General features: G+C 38.9%; 1 protein-coding gene across 2 annotated transcripts in view; it reads left to right on the top strand.

Annotated features, from left to right (window-relative positions):
- Nucleotides 1-6,049: 6,049 nt before the first annotated feature.
- The window catches only part of Reps2 (RALBP1 associated Eps domain containing 2), a 180,685-nt gene continuing 167,758 nt past the window's right edge, over nucleotides 6,050-18,976 (top strand). Inside the window, exons 1-3 of one of the 2 annotated variants that reach the window (XM_055615741.1) lie at nucleotides 6,050-6,170; nucleotides 12,806-12,954; nucleotides 15,058-15,181. In XM_055615741.1, the coding sequence (XP_055471716.1) occupies nucleotides 12,829-12,954; nucleotides 15,058-15,181 (250 nt within the window). In that variant the 5' untranslated portion in view covers nucleotides 6,050-6,170; nucleotides 12,806-12,828. Of the gene's footprint in view, nucleotides 6,171-12,805; nucleotides 12,955-15,054; nucleotides 15,182-18,976 lie in introns of both variants that reach the window. The other variant, XM_055615740.1, reaches the window with a different exon arrangement.

The following is an 18,976-nucleotide window of genomic DNA, read 5'->3' as shown; positions in this document are numbered from 1 at the left end:
CCTGCTTATATCTCAATTGCATGGGAATTAGGACATTTTATTTTCAGCTTTTTTTTTTTTTGAGACAGGGTTTTTTCAGTGTAGCCTTGGCTGTCCTGGAACTTACTTTATAGAGCAGGCTAGCTTCTGACTCACAGAGATCCTCCTGCCTCTGCCTCACAGAGTGCTGGGATTAAAGGCATGTGCCACCACCCCCTGGCTGATTGTCAGCTTTTGAGCTGGGAAGTGGCACTTGTAATTTATGAATATTCTTTAAACTGTGTAGGCTGTGCATGTGGAGGCTAGAAGTTGATGTCTATGTGTCTTCTTGTTCAGATGTCTTCCTCAATCACTGTCCAAATTATTTATCGAGGACAGTTCTTCCATGGAACTTGAAGTTTTCTATTTGGCTACCGTAGCTATACATATTGGCTGGGGAATCCTCTCTCTCTGCCCTCTGAGCACTGGTATTACAGGCAGGCCATTTACATGGATAGAAACGATAAGAAGTCCAGTTCTTAGGCTTGTACAGCAAGCACTTTATCCACTGAGATATCTCCGTTCTGACTGAATAGGTTTCACTCACATTTGAATTATGCCATCTACTTGTTCCAGTTGGTTTCTGTAGAAATTAATAGTAATATAGAAGTCCCTACTTAAAAACTGAAAATTCAAAGCAAATGTATAATGGATGAATGAATAGGTGAAAATTGTTGGCTGAAGAAGAGGGTGAGTGTATGAATATTCTGCGAATTGAAGTGTTAACACATTAAGTGGCATTCACCTGGTATAACTGATTAAGTTAAGAAAATCCCCTCTCTGCATGCCTATTGAGAGTATATGAAAGGATATAAAATACAGCTGATTGAGGCACTGTGTTGTTATGTAGGGGTTGGTATTCCTTTCTGTAAAGGCCTAAACTGTAAACATTTTTGGGATATTTGGATTCAGTGACAAAATCAAAGCTATTATTTAGGTACTTGTGTAACAAGGGAGAAAGCAGCATCCAAAAGTATTTATTGACAAATTTCAAAATGTGAAGCTTTGTTTTTTCAGATTTTTCAGACAGGATCTCATCTAGCACAGATTAATCTTGGACTCCTTGTGTAGCCCAAGATGATTTTGAAGGCTTCTGATCCTTTTGCTTCCATCTCCTGAATGCTGGGACTATAGGCATGCCACCACACATGGTTTTATGTGGCGCTGGGGATCTAACCCAGGGCTTTTTCATGCAGACCGCTAACTCTACCAACAAAACTGAATTCTCAGCCAAAACCGCTACAGAATAATAATTCATGTCTACTTGTAAGAAGAATAGAATTAATGTCACAGGGATAACATTTTCCTTAACGATATTCTAAGTTAGTATTTGAAATGGTCATCTGTAAAGAGCATTTTTAGCTTGTGTGCTAAATCAGGAAGTGGGCTGGTATTGACTCATGGGCAGTAGTTTTCTCTCCCCTGATATAATGAACAAAATACAAATCGTTAGCCTCTTCACATGTAGTTGATACTGTCTTTGAATTTGAGACCTTGAATATCTCACTTAACTTTTGACCTGGGAGCTTTATTTCTGTATAGCTAGGGAAAATTATATTATAGTGTTATTTAATGTACATTATATTTCTATGTGTAAAAGACAGAAAAAGATTAATAAGATCTGCTGTCTGATACCACATCTAAGCCTTGCATATCTGTTGTTGTTGTTTTTTTTTTTTTTTTTAGTGAGGTGATTTGGTTTTAGCTTACACTACAGTATGACATATTGAGAAACACAATATAAGAGTTCATCTTTTCTTGAGTGGCTTACTGAAGTGACTTTAGAAAGTATAAATGGGCTGAGGTACAGCCTGTGAATGTATCCTTCAACTTCTCTTCCATATTTTTGTTGTTGAGTGTGCCAATTGACATCCAATAGGGTATGCTGAAGACAAGAAAGCAGGTCTCTAGAGTAGCATCTCAGGGTTAAGATGAGGAATGGTGAACAGTTAGGTTTGGACCAGTACTCTCCTAGCTGAATAAGCAGGAGACGGAGCCAAAACCATACAATGGTTTTGTAAAAGAGCATCTTGAAAAGAGCATCTTCAACAAATGGTGCTGGTCCAACTGGATATCTACATGCAGAAACATGCAAATAGATCCATATTTATCACCCTGCACAAAACTAAAGTCTAAATGGATCAAATACCTCAACATAAAACTAGACACACTAAATCTGTTAGTAGAAAAAGTGGGGAAGAGCCTTGAACTCATTGGCACAGGAGACAACTTCCTGAAGAGAACACCAACAGAGCAACAATCAATAAATGGGACTTCATGAAAATAAAAAGCTTCTGTAAAGCAAAGGACACTGTTATCAGAACAAAACAATAGCCTATATTTTGGGAAAGGATCTTCACAAACCCTATATCTGACAGAGGGCTAATATCCAGGATATATAAAGAACTGAAGAAGTTAAACACCAACATATCAAGTAATCCAATTAAAAAATGTGGTACAGGGCTAAACAGAGAATTCTCTATAGAGGAATATTGAATGGCAGAGAAACACTTAAAGAAATACCCAACATCCTTAGCTATCAAGGAAATGCAAATCAAAATAACCCTGAGAGTTCAACTTACACTCCTCAGAATGGCTAAGATCAAAACTTCAAGTGATAAAACATGCTGGAGAGGATGTGCAGAAAGGGGAACCCTCCTCCATTGCTGGTGGGAATGTAAACTTGTACAACCACTTTGGAAATCAATCTGGCACTTTCTCAGACAATTAGGAATAGTGCTCCCTCAAGATCTAGCTATACCACTCCTAGGCACATATCCAAAAGAGGCTCAAATATAAAACAAGGACATTTACTCAGCAATGTTCATAGCAGCTTTATTCATAATAGCCAGAATCTGGAAACAGCCCAGATGTCCCTCAGTTGAGGAATGGATACAGAAATTGTAACCATTGTATACATTTATACGATGGAATACTACACAACAATTAAAAACAAGTAAATCATGAAATTTGCATGCAAATGATGGGAACTAGAAAAAATCATTCTGAGTGAGGTATCCCAGAAGCAGAAAGACACACATGGTATATACGCACTTATAAATGGCTTTTAGACATATAATATAGGATAATCATACTAAAATCTATACACCTAAAGAAGATAAACAAGAAAGAGGATCAGGGATAAGATGATCAGTCCTTACCTAGAAAGACAAAGGGGATCAACATTGGAAGAGGGAGAAAACAGGGAACAGGACAGGAGCCTATGACAGAGGACCTCTGAAAGACTCTACCCTGCAGGGTATCAAAGCAGATACTGAGACTCATAGCCCAAATTTGGGCAGAGTGCAGGGAATGTTATGAAAGAAGGGGGAGATAGAAAAACATGGAGGGGGCAGGAGCTCCACAAGGAGAGCAACAGAACCAAAAAAATCTGGGCCCAGGGGTCTTTTCTGAGACTGATACCCCAACCAAGGACCATTCATGGAGATAACCTAGAACCCCTGCACAGATGTAGCCCATAGCAGCTCAGTGTCCAAGTGGGTACCCTTGTATTGGGAGCAGGGACTGTGTCTGACATGAACTGATTGGCCTGCTCTTTGATCACCTCCCCTTCAGGTAGGTGCAGCCTTACCAAGCCGCAGAGGAAGACAATGCAGCCAGTCCTGATGATACCTGATAGGCTAGGGTCAGATGGATGGGTTGGAGGACTACCCCTACCAGTGGACTGAGGGAGGGGCATGGGAGAAGAGGGAGAGAGAGTGGAAGTTGGAGCGGATGAGAGAGGGGGCTACAGCTGGCATACAAAGAGAATAAACTAATAAAAAATAAATAAATTGTAAAAAATATATTATTCTTATAGAAACTCTTGGCTATATGATGTGATATAGCTAAAGCTAATAATTTAGCAGCTACTCATAAATGTAATTACAACACAAGAGAGAACTGTTCTGTTTCTACAGGTTGTGAAAACTAAGCCCGTATACAATTCACTGAGCAGAAAACTGTAGAGCAAACATCCTGAAGTATGAGTTCTAGGGAACAGCCATGATGAAACCACACCATTGACTTTTGCTGGGCACTGGGGACATGAAGGACGAGATGGGACGGGTACAATGGAAATGATTAACAGCACCAATAGTGTATCTCCTTCTTTTGCTTCTTCCTTGCCAGGAAGTGAGCTCCTGTGCCTGCCTGATATACCTCTTTACCTAATACATTGTCCATAATGGACTGATATCACTGAAGCTGAGTGAAAGAAATCCTCCCCCACCCCTTAAGTTGTTTGTGTCAGGTATTTTATCACAGCAATAAAAAGTCTAACATAGTGTTGTGGAGTTTCATAATGTTTCAGAGTTAATATCAGTCATTGGGTAACTTGAACAACAAGCCTGGAAGGCACAGAAACAAAGGCACTTTTGGCTTCTATGTAGAGGACTCCCGAATGGGTATTAAGAAACAGATTAAGTGTCTGGTGTGCCTGGAGTCTTAGTTTACTGCAGGGTAGGGATGGTTGGAAGAGTGTTTTGGATCAGATAATAGGGCCTCAGATACCATACTCAGGACTGGGTTGTACAGGAAGGACAGGAGGAGCCTGGGAAGCACTTTGGAACGGTAAGGGGGCCTGGTTCTAGTAACAAACTGTGGCGGGAACCCTGAGAGTGGTGAATAAAGGCACACAATCTAGAGCAGGACTTGAACTGGTTAATCTGAGAGCAGAGTCTGAATTTACCAGCTACAGAAGAGAGAAGGGAGGGGATGGACTGAAGAGTTTCTTGGAGAGTTCTTCTAGACCCTCCTACTAAAAACTAAAAAATGTTTAGACCATTCTGTAGAGGCTTTTAAAAATACTTGAAAGAGAGAAGTGTATTCAAGCCTTTAAACTATTCTAAGAATTTATTACCTTTCAGCTAGGAAAGAAAGTGTTATTTCAGGCAAACTGGAGCATGTATGGACTAGTTACTTGGCACAGTCACTTAATCTTAAAGAAATAGGTAGGAGGGAATCTATTTTAATGGCCTTCAACCTCTTTCCAGAACCTCCTTCATATTCCTCCCAAATGGCCAGTGAGTTTTTCTGATTTGTATCCAACATCTAGTTAATGTACATCTGTAAGTTGTAAGGAAGTTTATTTCATCCATTCCTCTTTGCTATCTCCTGCTTTCCACCTGAGAAAACAAACCTTAGGCCATAAGTTTTCATTCTATACTTGAAATCTGCACAGTATGTAATCTCAGATGGATCCAGCAGAGTATGTTACACATTCGGAGTAAACTAAAGAAAAGGGGTGAAGGAGCCGGTTTATGAAATACCTCCTGCTAATCAAGTAGCTGGATAGATCACTTTCTTCTTTAGATATCATTAAACTATTTCTACTAACACCTTAAAACTTTTCCATGGAGAATTTAACCAGAAAATTCTTTGAATCCTAATGAACAAACAGAACAAAACAAAGAAAATAAAAACAAAACCTTTCTAAAACCAGTCTGTCTTTTGGATTGAGAAATCCCAGGCTGATGAGGCCCGCTCCACAGGTAAATTTCAAAGGTTTATAATTACTTTTCTCTTCAGCTCGGGTTGAATCTAGGTCTTCATGCATGACAGGTAAGTGTGTTGCCACTGAGTTTCCTCCCCAGCTCTTGACTAATTCATAGTCAACTTTGGTAAGCTAGGATAATGCATAAGTGGTGGTAATGACTAATCTGTTCTCTCTTCACTCCAATGACTTTCTAGACTTTGTACTTTAGAATCTACCCCCTGAAAAGTCACCCCTTTTCTTTTATAAGAAGAGTAACAGCCATCATTTGTCATCTTTATTTTTGTCTTCAGAGGAGGAGGAATAATCAGTTCTGAAACATTGTGAGTAGGTAGGAATTAATGATCTGAATAAAAACTCTCTCTATGAACTAGAGGGGGAACAAAAGCTCAACCGTTGCTTACATGTAGGTTCCCAAGGGACATTTTGGTTAATTATACTGTGAAATTCTTGAGGTTTCATCATAGTTTTGCTCCATTTTTCCTGTTAGGAAATGGGGTTTTCAGCATCATTTTTTTTTCTTGTCTGTTTCAGATCACAGAACTCTGTGGGGCAAAGCGGGTTGGTTATTTTGGTCCTACACAGTTTTATGTTGCCCTGAAATTGATTGCTGCAGCACAGTCCGGCCTCCCTGTGCGAACAGAGAGTATTAAATGTGGTGAGTAGCTCACTTTATGTTTTTTATTGTCCACAACAGGCTTCTGCTTTGTGTGAATTCTTTCCGGTGGTTTGACAGCCTGTTCTATAAGCTTTTGTGGAATTTCTCTTTGATTCCTCTATCCTCTTTGTTAAATAAAACAACAACAATAAAAAAAAACCTCATCAGGTAGCTTTAGTTTCCGTTTTTCTTTTTCATATGGGGGAAAAATTCATAGAGTGACCAGGGATCAGACCCTGTTAACTGTCAGTTAAGACAGATTTTGTTCTTTAGCAAGATGAGATTGGGACAGAGATTCTCTAGTCAGTGACAAAATAATACCATTTCATTTAATTTTCTACTTGAGGTACCAGTAATATCATTTAAGGCTCTATTAGGGATCAGGATGGAATAATGAAGAATGTGGACCTGGCTGTCCTTTTTCTCTCTCCCATTCCTATTTGTTAATCTTTTAATTCTGTGCTCCTGAATTAACTGTTCTGATGACTTTGGGGTTACCAAGATTTTGGCAGTATGAATTTATCTTCTTTAGAGTTATCTTCTGCATTTTTGTTCTTTCCTATGCTAGGATGGAACTCAGGGCACCTTGTTAATGTTAGACAAGGGTTCTACCACTGAGCTATATCTCTTTCTACCTTCTTGGAGTTCTGAAGATCCGGATGGCCACACATGGAGACAGCATTTTAATCACACTAAACTAAATCGATCACAATTCAGATTCCCTGGAAGTCCCTGAGGAAATTTTGCAGAAGTCCTTCTGGTCTGCTTGTCACTTTTGTCAGTTCCCTTGAGATTCACCTGGGGGGGGGGTTAAATACAAAGTGAAAATATGGGAAATTCATATTTAGTATTACAATGATGCCATAGGGCTTGACTGCTCCTATGCTTAATGGAAAGAAGGCTTTTAACTTCAGTTAGGGTAGGAGAAATAAAGCTGTGAGTTTTTCCACTCTTATCCAGGTAACAGACCCCTTGATTTCTTTTCTATAGTCCCCTTGGGATAGCTGAGCTCAATAGTGCAATGCTGTGATTCCTGTTGTCTTCAGGACTGTGTTTCTCCAAAATGGCTCATGCTCTGTTGATAGTCTGGCACAGTATTCAGTGGAAGGAGAGATAAATAGTAGGAAAGATGAATATAAATGATTTATAGCATGAATGTGTTTAATTCAAAGAGTTTTCCCCATATTGTTAGGGATCCTTTTAGCAAACTTTTAATGAGTTATGATTTGGGGTAAACTATTTCACTGTTGTTTTTGAAGCTGATTTTCACTCTGTAGGCCAGACTGGCTTTGAACTCATGAACTGCTTCAGTCTCCTAAATAACACCTGGCTTAAAATTCTTGGCAAAGTAAAAATGTGGCAACTTTATGTCTGTCCTTGGTGAGATATTTACTGTCCTGTGAAATCACAAAAATTTGTGAGCCATTTTATAACTCCAAACCTATCACTGCAAAGATCCTTTGGCAAACCATTTTCCTCCTGTGGTTCCTCACTGGAAAATGGCCATTCTCAACCCAGGGGACTTTGTACCTTCAGGAGATATTAGCCAGTGTATGCCAACATTTTTTTTGTTGTTGTTGTTGTTTATCATAACAGTGGAGAGGATGCTACAGTCATCTAATGAGTAGAGTCTAGGGATGGACTAAATGTCCTGCACTGTATAGAACAGAGTACCTTCCCCTACAACAACAACAACAACAACAAAAACTATACAGTCTAATATGCAAGGAAGTACCCACTTTGAGAAAGTTGCATGTAAGATGAGAATCAAGCCTTTTTAGGCTTGGTGGGGTTTCTAATCCTGCCACCTCCCAAGTCTTTAGATCTTGAGTGAGGTGAAAAGCCTTTGGAGCAGTGACTTTTGTTTCAGTGGGGTTCTTCCCCCTTCTTCAAACAAGAATTATTGTATCCAAGAAAAACAGAAGCAAAGATTCTCTGGTTGAACTGAGAGGGTTGGGAGAGGGTTAGCCTCTGTGTTCTGCTTATTTGGCAAACTTTCTTTCTCTTTGAAGACTGCAAGAGCAATCTTTTGTGTGGGAGAAGCAGTTTGGTGCTTCGTAGAGAAGACAACTCATTAGGGTGCCTGAGATAGGATGGCCAGGGGTGGAGTGAGAATCCTAGGGGGTAAGGATGTAGTCAAGTGAGCTTGGTGTGTGTATAATTCCTTCACTAGGCAGAGACAGACTTTTGACTGCTAAACATTGTGTTGGGATTTCCCATTAAGCTAAAGTCAGTTTAGCCCTTTTGTCTAATACTCATCTCAACTCTTATCCTTTTAAAAACTCCGTGACTCTTTTAGCAGTTTCTTTCATATCTTCTTCCCTTCTCAGCTTTCCGATGGGGATCTTGAGCTGCTCTGGACAAATTCTCCTCTGCATAGTGATCCCTTACTGTATGCCTGACCAATGTGTTTCCTAAGCATTTCACATCTCCACACGTACCTGTGGCCTCAGCCCTTTTGTTGCTTCCTCCCTCCTCACTGTCGTCTTCAACCTTATGAGCAGTACTTTTCACTTTTATTTATTTATGCTTGTTATAGGATTCTTCGGTAGAATATTTGGTATTTAAAAAAATAAACAAAATTTCATTTAGTGTGTGTGTGTGTGTGTGTGTGTGTGTGTGTGTGTGTATGTGCTTGTGCATACATACCACACTATGTGTGTAGATGTCAGAGGACAACTTTGAAAAGTTTGTTGTTTCTTTCTTCATGGGTCCCAGGGATAAAATTCAGGTTGTCAGGCTTGGTGACAAGCATCTTTGCACACTGAGCCATCTTGCTGGCCTATCTTTGATTCTTTTATTTCGTAAAAGTTCTGGAGCTTACACACTGACAGTGGGGAAAAGGAGTGAGGGGACTGGAAAAGAACTTGAAAGAAAACTTTGTGTTTTAATTTATGTATTTGTTCTTCTTCCCCATCCTGTTTCTGACATATACACATATACATGTGAGTCAGAACTCTTCAAATGCTGTACTTTACTGATTTGTATAAAGTATAACTACATCCAAAATATTTTTGTATTTTATTTTATACATATTTATATAATATCTTTCATATTGTTTGAGACAAACTCACTTACTTGCTGGCATTTAACATTATAATTGTGCCTAGTAAGATACAGATTTCTGGGCATAGTGACCCACCTTTCCTTGTGGCTTATCCATTCCAGTATGGTGGCCAATAGCCACGCACATCTCCTGAATACTTAAAGTGTGACAAGTATTGAGGTATTTCATTGATTGATGTTTATATTTTGGCTGTGGTGGGAATCATACCTAGAGACTTGAACATCTAGGCAAAGCACTCATGCCCTTGTCCTATGTCAACCTCCTTCATCATTTTATGCTATATGTTGAAATAATGATATGGGGTTACAATAGCTAAAATTAATTTGACCTCTTAAAATTTCATCTGAAATTAAAAATTCTTGTTACAAAATTCGTAGGGCACACAATTTCCCATCTTAACCATTTTATATGTGGAATTTAGCAGTGTTGAGTCTATTCATTTTGTTGTACATGCAGTTTCCCAAAATTTCCCACATCACCTTGTAAAATGGAAAGTCTGATTAAATAACTACCCTTTCCCCCATCACTCCTTATTTCTGGAAACCACTCTGCAGCTTTCTCCTTGTATGTATTTTACTAATCTTGTTGTAAGTGGAATCATGAGAGTAGTTGTTTTCTGTGACCAACTTATTTCACTTTGATTTTGTTTTCTTTTTTTTGTGGTCTCCCCATCCTCTCCTTCTCTCTTTCTCTCTCTCTGTGTTGCATGTACATGTCTGTGTGTACACACCTATACACATACAACTGGGGGTCCATGTCATCTGTCATGCTGTATTGCTATCCACTTTATTGATTTGAGACAGGGTGTCTTATTGAACTGGAGAGTGCTTGCTCTTTGAGCTGCACTGGCTGGCCAGCCATCTATTGTGATACCCTTCTCTCCTTCCACAGTGCTAGAATTACAGGCACACACAACACATCCAGGTTTTTATACAGGTTCTGGGGATTGGAAATGATTTTGGAGAAGTACCATAGCCAAAGTGGAGGGAATGTGTGAAGTCACAGTATCCTTAAGGGTATCTGGGAATCTTGAAACAGCTGTTAACATTTGTAATGCAACACTTGTATTCAATTGTTCTCTGGACCGAATGCATTGGCCAGGGAGCTTACAAATACCAAGCATCTTTTTGCTTTTGTTCCTGAAGAAATACTTGAGGTCAAGTTATCTTTTCATGGTTGGTCCAAGGTAGAAAGTATTACTCTTGTCCTATGTTTTATGTCCATTTTGCAGACTGAGCTGAAAGATACAACTCTCTGTGGAGAGAGTCACAGGATTGGCTTGTTTGTGATTCACTAAGACTCTGGAGTTTGTTTTTTATTTTTATTTATTTATTTATTTATTTATTTTCGGTAACCTTTTTTGCTCCGGTCCTCATGCTTGCAGAGAAAGTGCCCTTACCCACTGAGCAATTTTCCTAGCTTCCTCACTTAAATTTTTTTCTAGGGGTCTGTAGCAGTTAAGAACATTTGGTCCTTGTAATTTTTTCCATGTGTTAATTTAATTCAGATCGGGGGATTAATTCTAAGAAGCTGCTACAAAAAGATCCTCTGTGATCACTTGGCACACATCACTGTATAGTAGGTGCTTTGCTGAGTAAGTTTCTATAAAGATTCACTATCAAGTTCAGGGTACAGATGACAAAAGAATATTCAGACCAAAGACTTACAGTTTTCCCTTTTTAATAAGTTGTAGCAGCTTCAGGGAGAATGATACTGTCAAGAGTTGCCAAGGATAAGATATATGGTTATAATTCTGCTAAGTGAGAATTGTTTCAAATCACAGGACTGAAGAAAATACAGGAAAAATTCAGCTGTATTTTGTCTTTCACTATTTGGTGGCCATCTGGAGGCGAAAGTCTGTTTCCTAGGCAAATGATTTTGGAGAAGTGCCATAGCCAAAGTGGAGGGAATGTGTGAAGTGACAGTATCCTTAAGGGTATCTGGAAATCCTGGAACAGCTGTTAATATTTGTAATGCAACACTTGTATTCCATTGGTCTCTGGACAGAATGGATTGGCCAGGGAACTTACAAATACCAAGCATCTTGATTTTTTTCTTGAAGAAATACTTGAAGTAGACTTAAACTCTCATGGGCAGACCAGAGTAGAAAGTCCTTTGTATGCTTTTGTCCTATATTTCTACACCTAAGTGAAAGAGATATTTCTGTGAACAGAGCCACAGGACCGGTTTCTGTGTGACTCACCCAGACTCTGGAGTTTCTTTAACCTTTTTCCTTTTGAAATCTATTTCCGCCTTCAGTGCTGGAGAGATGCCCATGGTTGGGAATTCAAACGCTAAGAATGGTGACCATCTTTCTTTAAGTTTTCAGATTTATCTATTCATGGCTCTTGGGTCCTCAGCTGATTGATTGATCGATCACACAGGGCTTTATCATGATTGCCCACCTCTTTGAATCAAATGTGGACATAGCAACTAAAAATAAACATGTGGATATTAGAGAACCAGGGGCCTTCTTTGTCTGGGGTGTAGCATACTTGCTGTTGCTAAGATGTTTCCTGGCTTTAGCACAGCATCCATCATTGGAAGCACAGCTGTGTTTTTGGAGTGGAGGGATGACAGAAGTGCATAGGCATATTGGGAATTAGCCTGAACAATGGCTACAGATGCAAATCATTATGCCTAATCCACTACATTATTCTTATTTGTGTGGATCTCTGTGTCATGTGCTTGTGTGTGACTTGCTGTGCTGAGAACTATAAGCATGCCAAAGAATCATTTTCATTTTCAGAATAGTTTTGTCAGATTTTGAAAGATAAGTAAATATTGTAGGAGGCTCTTTTTCGCACTGTGAGTGGCCAATGGTTTTGCCTTTAGAATCTGTCTAAATGTTAGAACAGTTGCTGTGACTTAATAACACTTTCTTCATTATGTTATCAACAGGCAAACAGAGATTGAGTGTGAAAATCCATAAAAGAATTATATTGAGTGGAAAACTAGTCAACCCAGTAAATTTGCCCCAGGAAGGGAAGACATTAATGTAGGGCACTGGCAAGAACTGGCTTGCTTGGGTTCAAACTGTGTCTTGCCCAGAGATGAGTTGTGTGGTCCTGGAGGACATTATGTAGCCTCTTCACATCAGTTTCCACAACTGTAAAGGGAGTTTCTAATGCTAGTTTATCTTACAGGATTGCTGTAAAGATTAATGGGTTGGTATTTGCAGTCCCCTAACACTGTGTCTGGTGTATTTAAGCATTTATAAGTTTTGCTTGCTATCATTGCCTCGTGTTTTGATAAAATTCACATCCCTTTTTTTTTTTTTCAAGATCAAGTGGGAGCTAGTCCCAAACGTGAATTTGTTCTGTGATGATTTAGCAGCATGGAAAATGTTAAAGCTGGAATACCTTGGTTAGAGCATTACTTTTTTTTTTGTGTGTGTGTCTCATGACAGTATTATAAGGAGGCTTCATTGTACCTGAACTAAAATTTAAACTATATTTAGTGCTCTGGAATTTTCCCTTAAACTTGATTTATTTTTGGCCATTGAGCTCCCCCTTTTGCAGTTTTAAGTTAAAGCTTCACTTAAGCATTTCTACTTCTGCTTCTAAAGAACTGCCTCTGCCTCGCTTTGTGATGTCAAAGAGTGATGGTGACATACGGTTTGGGAACCCAGCTGAGCATCATGGAATGAAGGTTCAGATTCCATACTTAACCACAGAAAAAAATTCCTTCAAAAGAATGGATGATGAGACTAAACAGGTAAGAGAGTCTGATTCGGAACATTCATTTGATTCTGCCTGTGAAGCCTCATTGTAGCACAGCCTCTGTCTGTTGCCAAACTGCCAGCAAATCTTGCCATCTGGAATGTAATTACAGATTTGGAAGTGGACCTGGAAAGTTTTCTTGTAGCAAGAAGAAGCTGACACATAGGAATTACTGCTAGCCACCCACTGTCCCTTTAGAATCTGCCTTGGTGTAGAATTGTGCGTCAAATAGTGCTGTTATTGATTTAATATGCTTATTTGCTTTCTCTAGGTTGGTGGTTTTCTAAATGGGATCATTGACATGTAACTTTCAGAATAACATGGAAACAAATAACAAAGCCAAAACCAAACAGATGAAATATAACTTCTAGGAGTTAGCAAGTGCTCCCCTCCAAAAAGAAGCCCCAAAGGGATTCTCTGATTAAAAATGATTGGAAAGTTTGTCCTCATGTCCCATTCTTATGGGAAAGACTGAGTCAGCCTTGGAAACTTAAGAGTGCACATGGACAGGCAGGCCCTATTGTAAAGAGACCTGGACATCTGTGTTAACCAAACTTTTTTTTTTTTAATCAGAGAATCCTTTCTTGGGAAACATATGTGTAATGGCATCTCTGTAAATGCTATCACCCACAGGCTTGGAACCAGAGTAGGGAGGATGGGCTTTTAAAATCAGGCCACTGATTACAGACATCAGGTGGTGATTAATAGGACAAAAGGATGTCATTAGTGTGGGCCTATCAGCAGGAATCAGTCTGCATATTAGTAAACCCCAAGGACATCATGATATAACTCATCCTTCTGATAAAGAGACATACAGAGAAGTCAGATTATATTCAACAGTGTCTTCTGTAAGGTAAAGGAACATGCTGTATTTTAGGGAGAATCAAGGTGTTTTAAAAATGCAATGAATATTAAAAGGTTATATTAAGAAATTAGCTTACATGGTTTACTTTTTGGTTTTGGGCATTAAAGGTTTCAGGTTTATTTATTTTTTCACACAGGGTTTATCTATGTAGCCCAGGCTGGCATCAGACGTGGTTTTCCTGCCTTGTGAATTCTGGTATTACATGTGTACTTCATCATGCCTGGCTAAAATTTTTGTTTATAGTTAAAAGAGGTGTAGCTCATTTTGTTAAACAACTCTACACAAGGTTACTTTAATCATTTAAGTAGTGTATTAGAGAGACACAGGAATTTGTAGTCAGTATACTTCGATATATGTATTTGGAGAGGACTGAGGATTCAGTGTCTCACAGTGATATATTCCCTGGGAAGTTTCCAGCTATAGTCTTGTATCTCAGATCACATATTTGTTTTTAAATTGAAGAATCCAATATAGTCTCTGTGTTATAAAAAGCATAATTTTCCTGTTCCTTGGGTACTCCATGCTTATAGTCTATTGGTAGTACTTAAAAAAAAAAGAGGTGGAGGAAAGCCAGCAGCAGGCTCAGGCTGCTTATTTGGCCTAGAGCCCTGTAGCAGGTTCATAGAGTTGAGATTCCAATTGTATTTGTGAAGGCTTCCTCTTAGTATTTTGGAGTATGCTAGATGGGATGGTTATGTTTTGGAGTCTCTCAATATAAAACAAACAACTCTCCCAACATTTAATTTTGTATAATAAGCTCCAAGAATACCCACCATTAAACATTTAAAACATAAATTTTATTGCATTTTTTGGATTTATACTTGGTGAATACAAATTCAATAAATAGGAGTCTTAAAATGGAAGACTCATTAATTCATTAATTGAATGAAAATGAAATCGGTCCACAATTGAGGGTTATGAATGTTCTCCCATGTGATCAGTATCTTTCATTTTCCAAAGGAAAATATTATTGGGCTAACTGAAAGCGTTTCAGGCTGCTATTGGTAATTTAGGTAGCACAGCACCGATGAGACTGTATTTTTCGGGTGGCTTTTGAATCCTTGATACTGCCTTTTTGCTATGCTGCATTTCGAAGGAAACATTTCTCCCCATTTGTTAAATCAGCCAGGTCACCAGCTGTAGAAGTCACAAATTTGCTTCTTAAACTGCAGCTCAGAATGCCAGGCTTCTGTAGTGGTTGCCTCTGAACTCTGCTCTGGTTCTTTGAAGCAGGAAAAACTGTCTCCCACGATGTCACCCCTCGCCTCCCCTCCTTCTTCCCCGCCTCATTACCAGAGGGTGTCCTTGAGCCATGGCTACAGCAAACTGCGGAGCAGCACGGAACAGATGTATCCAGGTAAGAGGTGCACAGGGGGCCAGCTGTCACAGGCAGTCTTAGAGTCTCCTTAATCTACCAGGGAGCAATGCTGCCGGCTGCTTAATTTCCTGATTTAATTACTCCTGTCTTTGGAAACATGGTTCAATTTCATTGTATATTCTCAAAGTTTTTTTTTTTTTTAATGAAATTAAGCATATTTCCACAATGCTTTGTTTCCTAATCTGGAAGGTGGTTCATCTTTAGACTTGTAAACAACTATTTAGATGATTTAATATTTATGTACAAAATTCACTAAAAGAATGTACCATGCTAAGGGGGAGGGTTGCATTTTTTGAGAATTGTTATTCCCTTCTGCAAGGACACTAAACATATTTACTCAGTAACTGCTTTTATGACAATTCTTTAAAAATATAACTACCCAAAAAGCAAAAGAGTTGATCCGATCTTTAAAGATTGGGGGCATAAATGAAAATTTTGAGCTTTTATGTTTTAGGATAAGGACAAAGAAAATTCCAGGGATAGTGTTTTGCTGAGAAACATGAAGCATGCACCGTTATGGGGCTGTCTGCTTGCTCATATTTACGTTCTTCTGGTCATTTCAGGTGTAAAATATATGAGTTGGTTCTCAGGATGACTTGCAGAGCTGGCTGCCCAGACTGCAATGTGTGAAACTCTGTAATTTAACTGCAGCACTGTGCTCGTGTGTGGTTCACATGTGTAGTTTCGGGTGTGACCAGTGTAGAGTAGGATGTCTTATAGCCCCCTGCCCAATTTGTGGGACATTGTAGAAATCACCCAGTTTCTGTAATATTTTGCTGCACTGAAAAAAATGGTGACTTCTAGAGGGTCACAGATATAAAAAGGTATGCCAGGCTGAACTAAAGAGAAGCTGTCCTTTTGCCAAGAGAAGTAGGAAGGATGTGATAGAAAGAGCTTTCAGTCAGAACCAGAAGGTTGGCATTGAGAGGGCCCTTGGGCGACTTTAGGCAAGCCACTGAGCTTCTGTGTGTCATATTTTTTTTTCTTTTAAAATAGTGGTGAGGGTGTTAGGAAGATTCAGTGGGAACATGAGTATAAACTCACTTAGGAATTACATCCTGTGCAATGCAAAGATGGTGTTCCGAATGGATAGTATTGAAAAAACAACAACAACAACAACAACAACAAAAACCCTCCTGACAATCACCTGTCTCATTGGTGTCTGAAACTACACAGCAAAGGTTGTGAATTTATTTTTCTCTTGTAGTTTCCTTTGCATGATTTGCCTTTGTAAATGGAGTGGAATTGCTTCTTCTGTTTCAAATCTAATTTGGGCTTAGAAATTAATGTTTAGTACACAGGTAAATCCATTTGTGTACTGTTAAGTCAGTCTATCATTAAGTTCTACCTTTGACAGTCCTTGTTTGTATCCTTTACTTTCTATTTTCTGCTCCTATCCTAAGTGGGTTCCTATCCCTGCAGCACTGAAGAGGCAGCTCACGTCCCTCTTTTCTGGACTTTTGAGGGTTGATGTCAAGGCTCTGGATGCCCTCCTTCCTTTTTATGCTTTCTTTTAAAGTGGTAAAATCTGTGTATGATAAGATACACATCTTTTAAGTATTTAATTGGGATTTTAACAAATGGATATACTCATTTAGCTACCACTGAGAGAAAAAAACATTTCCATTGCCCTGCAGATGCCCCTTTCCAGCCACACCCTAACCTGAAATGCAGCACTGTTCTGATTCTACTGCTGTTTGCTGTCTTCTCAACATAACAGTCAAAATCCATATCATTGTAGTGGTAGTTCCTTTTATTTTCTTATTCAGTAGGTTTCATTGCATGGATAATATTGGATTAGTGGTCCTTCTGTTGATGACCATTTGGATAATCTATAGCCTTTGGCTCTTATGAATAAGGATACCATAAATATTGTTCATGTGACTTACATTGCCATTGACCTGACACAGAGTGGAGTCTTTGGGTAGGTATGTAAAAAACAGCCACAGTTCCACTTTGAAACCAAACTTCAGAATAATGAAATCATCAGGTTTTTTTTTTTTTTGTTTTTTTTTTTTTTTTTTTTTTTTTTTTTAAATAGTCCTGTCCTTGGAGAAAGATGATGCATCTACTTCCATATGAAACCTCTTGTAAAGGAAGAGTTATTTCGTTTGCTTTTGAGTTGTGTATTTTGGGTTTCATTTGGGAAGGAAGATGAGGAAAGAAATAATATGTACCCTTTTTCTAAGTTTAGAATCAGTTGAGGAGCAAGCCATAAATCAGATTGCTGCTGGCCTGATTATCAGCTTTGTTGCTCATGTAGCTAAACAGAGCACATTCTTTAGATATATGGCTGATTTAGATACCCACTTTTCCAGCCACAGGCAGCCTTGTTCAGCCTAGCCTTTCCCCATAGTAGAAGAAAGTCTGTGTCTTCAAAGTGAGCTCCTGTCTACCTGAGTTTCTATTGAAGCCTGGCTGGTAAAATACATCTGTTTCTCCATGTTAAGACCACTATAGGGGAAGGATTTGAGCTGAGGGTCACATGGTCCCCTCTTCCCCGCATGGGTCTCTTCTGTTATGGAAAGTATAGGTTCATGGGTTTCAATAGAGCTCATGAACACTAGATTCTTAGCCATGCTTCAGCATACTGTGCTTAAAACCTTTTGGTAAGGTTCAGTTGCTATGAAGAGTTTAATGTGGTTCCATCAACATGGAATGATTTTACAAAATCTTAATTGTCAGAGGACAATACCTGCCTACAAAATCAAAATTGCTTTCGAAGACTTGAATTATGTGCTCTCTATGAATTTTTTTTTTGTAAATTTTACATTTGTATCTACTCCTAGTAGGTTCTGAAATGCACTAAATGCATTGCCAGGCAATCATTGAGATATTTTAATGTGTTATGATTTTGTCTTCTAGTTGCTAGGAAGAAATGCAAAATGTAGTACTGAGCCTGAATGATTTGCTGCTTGCTTTGTTTCTTTCTTTCTTCCTTCCTTCCTCTTAAAAAAATTTATTTATTTATTTACTTATTTATTTACTTATTTATTTACTTATCTATCTATCTATCTATCTATCTATCTATCTATCTATCTATCTATCTATCTATCTATCTATCTATCATCTATCTATTCACTTTACATCCTGATTGTAGCCCCCTCGCTCCTTTCCTTCCAGTCACACCCTCCCTTCCTCTTTCCCCTCTCCCCTCTCTTCTGTTCCCCCTTCACCCCCCCCCCTCAGCTCATTACTTTTCATCAGATCAGGACTGAGTGCAGTCCTCTTCTGTGGCCTGATGAGGCAGCCCCACCAAGGGGGGAGGGGGTGATCAGAAAGCAGAGTCCATGTTCAAGACAGCTTACCCTGCCACATGAAGCCTGAGCTTCGCATCTGCTACACCTGTATAGGGGTTCTAGGCCCAGACTGGTTTGTTTTTTTTTCATTTGTTTGTTTTTTCCTTCGAGACAAGGTTTCTTTTTCTAGCCTTGGCTGTCCTAGACTTGATTTGTAGATCAGAGTGGCCTCAAACCCACAGGGATCCACCTGCCTCTGGGTGCTGGGATTCCAGGCATGCACCACTGTGCCTGGCTCTGTTTGGCACTCTTGATGTATTATTATTGTAGCTTCTTTATTTTAATGATCAAACCATGCTAAATGTGGTGCCATAACATCCACCTCTGCTCTCCACCCAATTTTATTTATAAGTAAACTACAGAAAGAATCAATATATATATTTTTAGGAAGTTTTTTATTTATATATTTTAAGTTCTCAAAATGTTAGCCTACACAAATGAGAAATGGTTTCGTTTTGGATAATAATTTCTCCTT

Source organism: Psammomys obesus, unplaced genomic scaffold, assembly GCF_907164565.1.
Source record: "Psammomys obesus unplaced genomic scaffold, mPsaObe1.curated_primary_1811, whole genome shotgun sequence".
NCBI lineage: Eukaryota > Metazoa > Chordata > Mammalia > Rodentia > Muridae > Psammomys > Psammomys obesus.
Note: the sequence above shows the minus strand (reverse complement) of the source record. Positions and strands in the feature narration are given on the sequence as shown.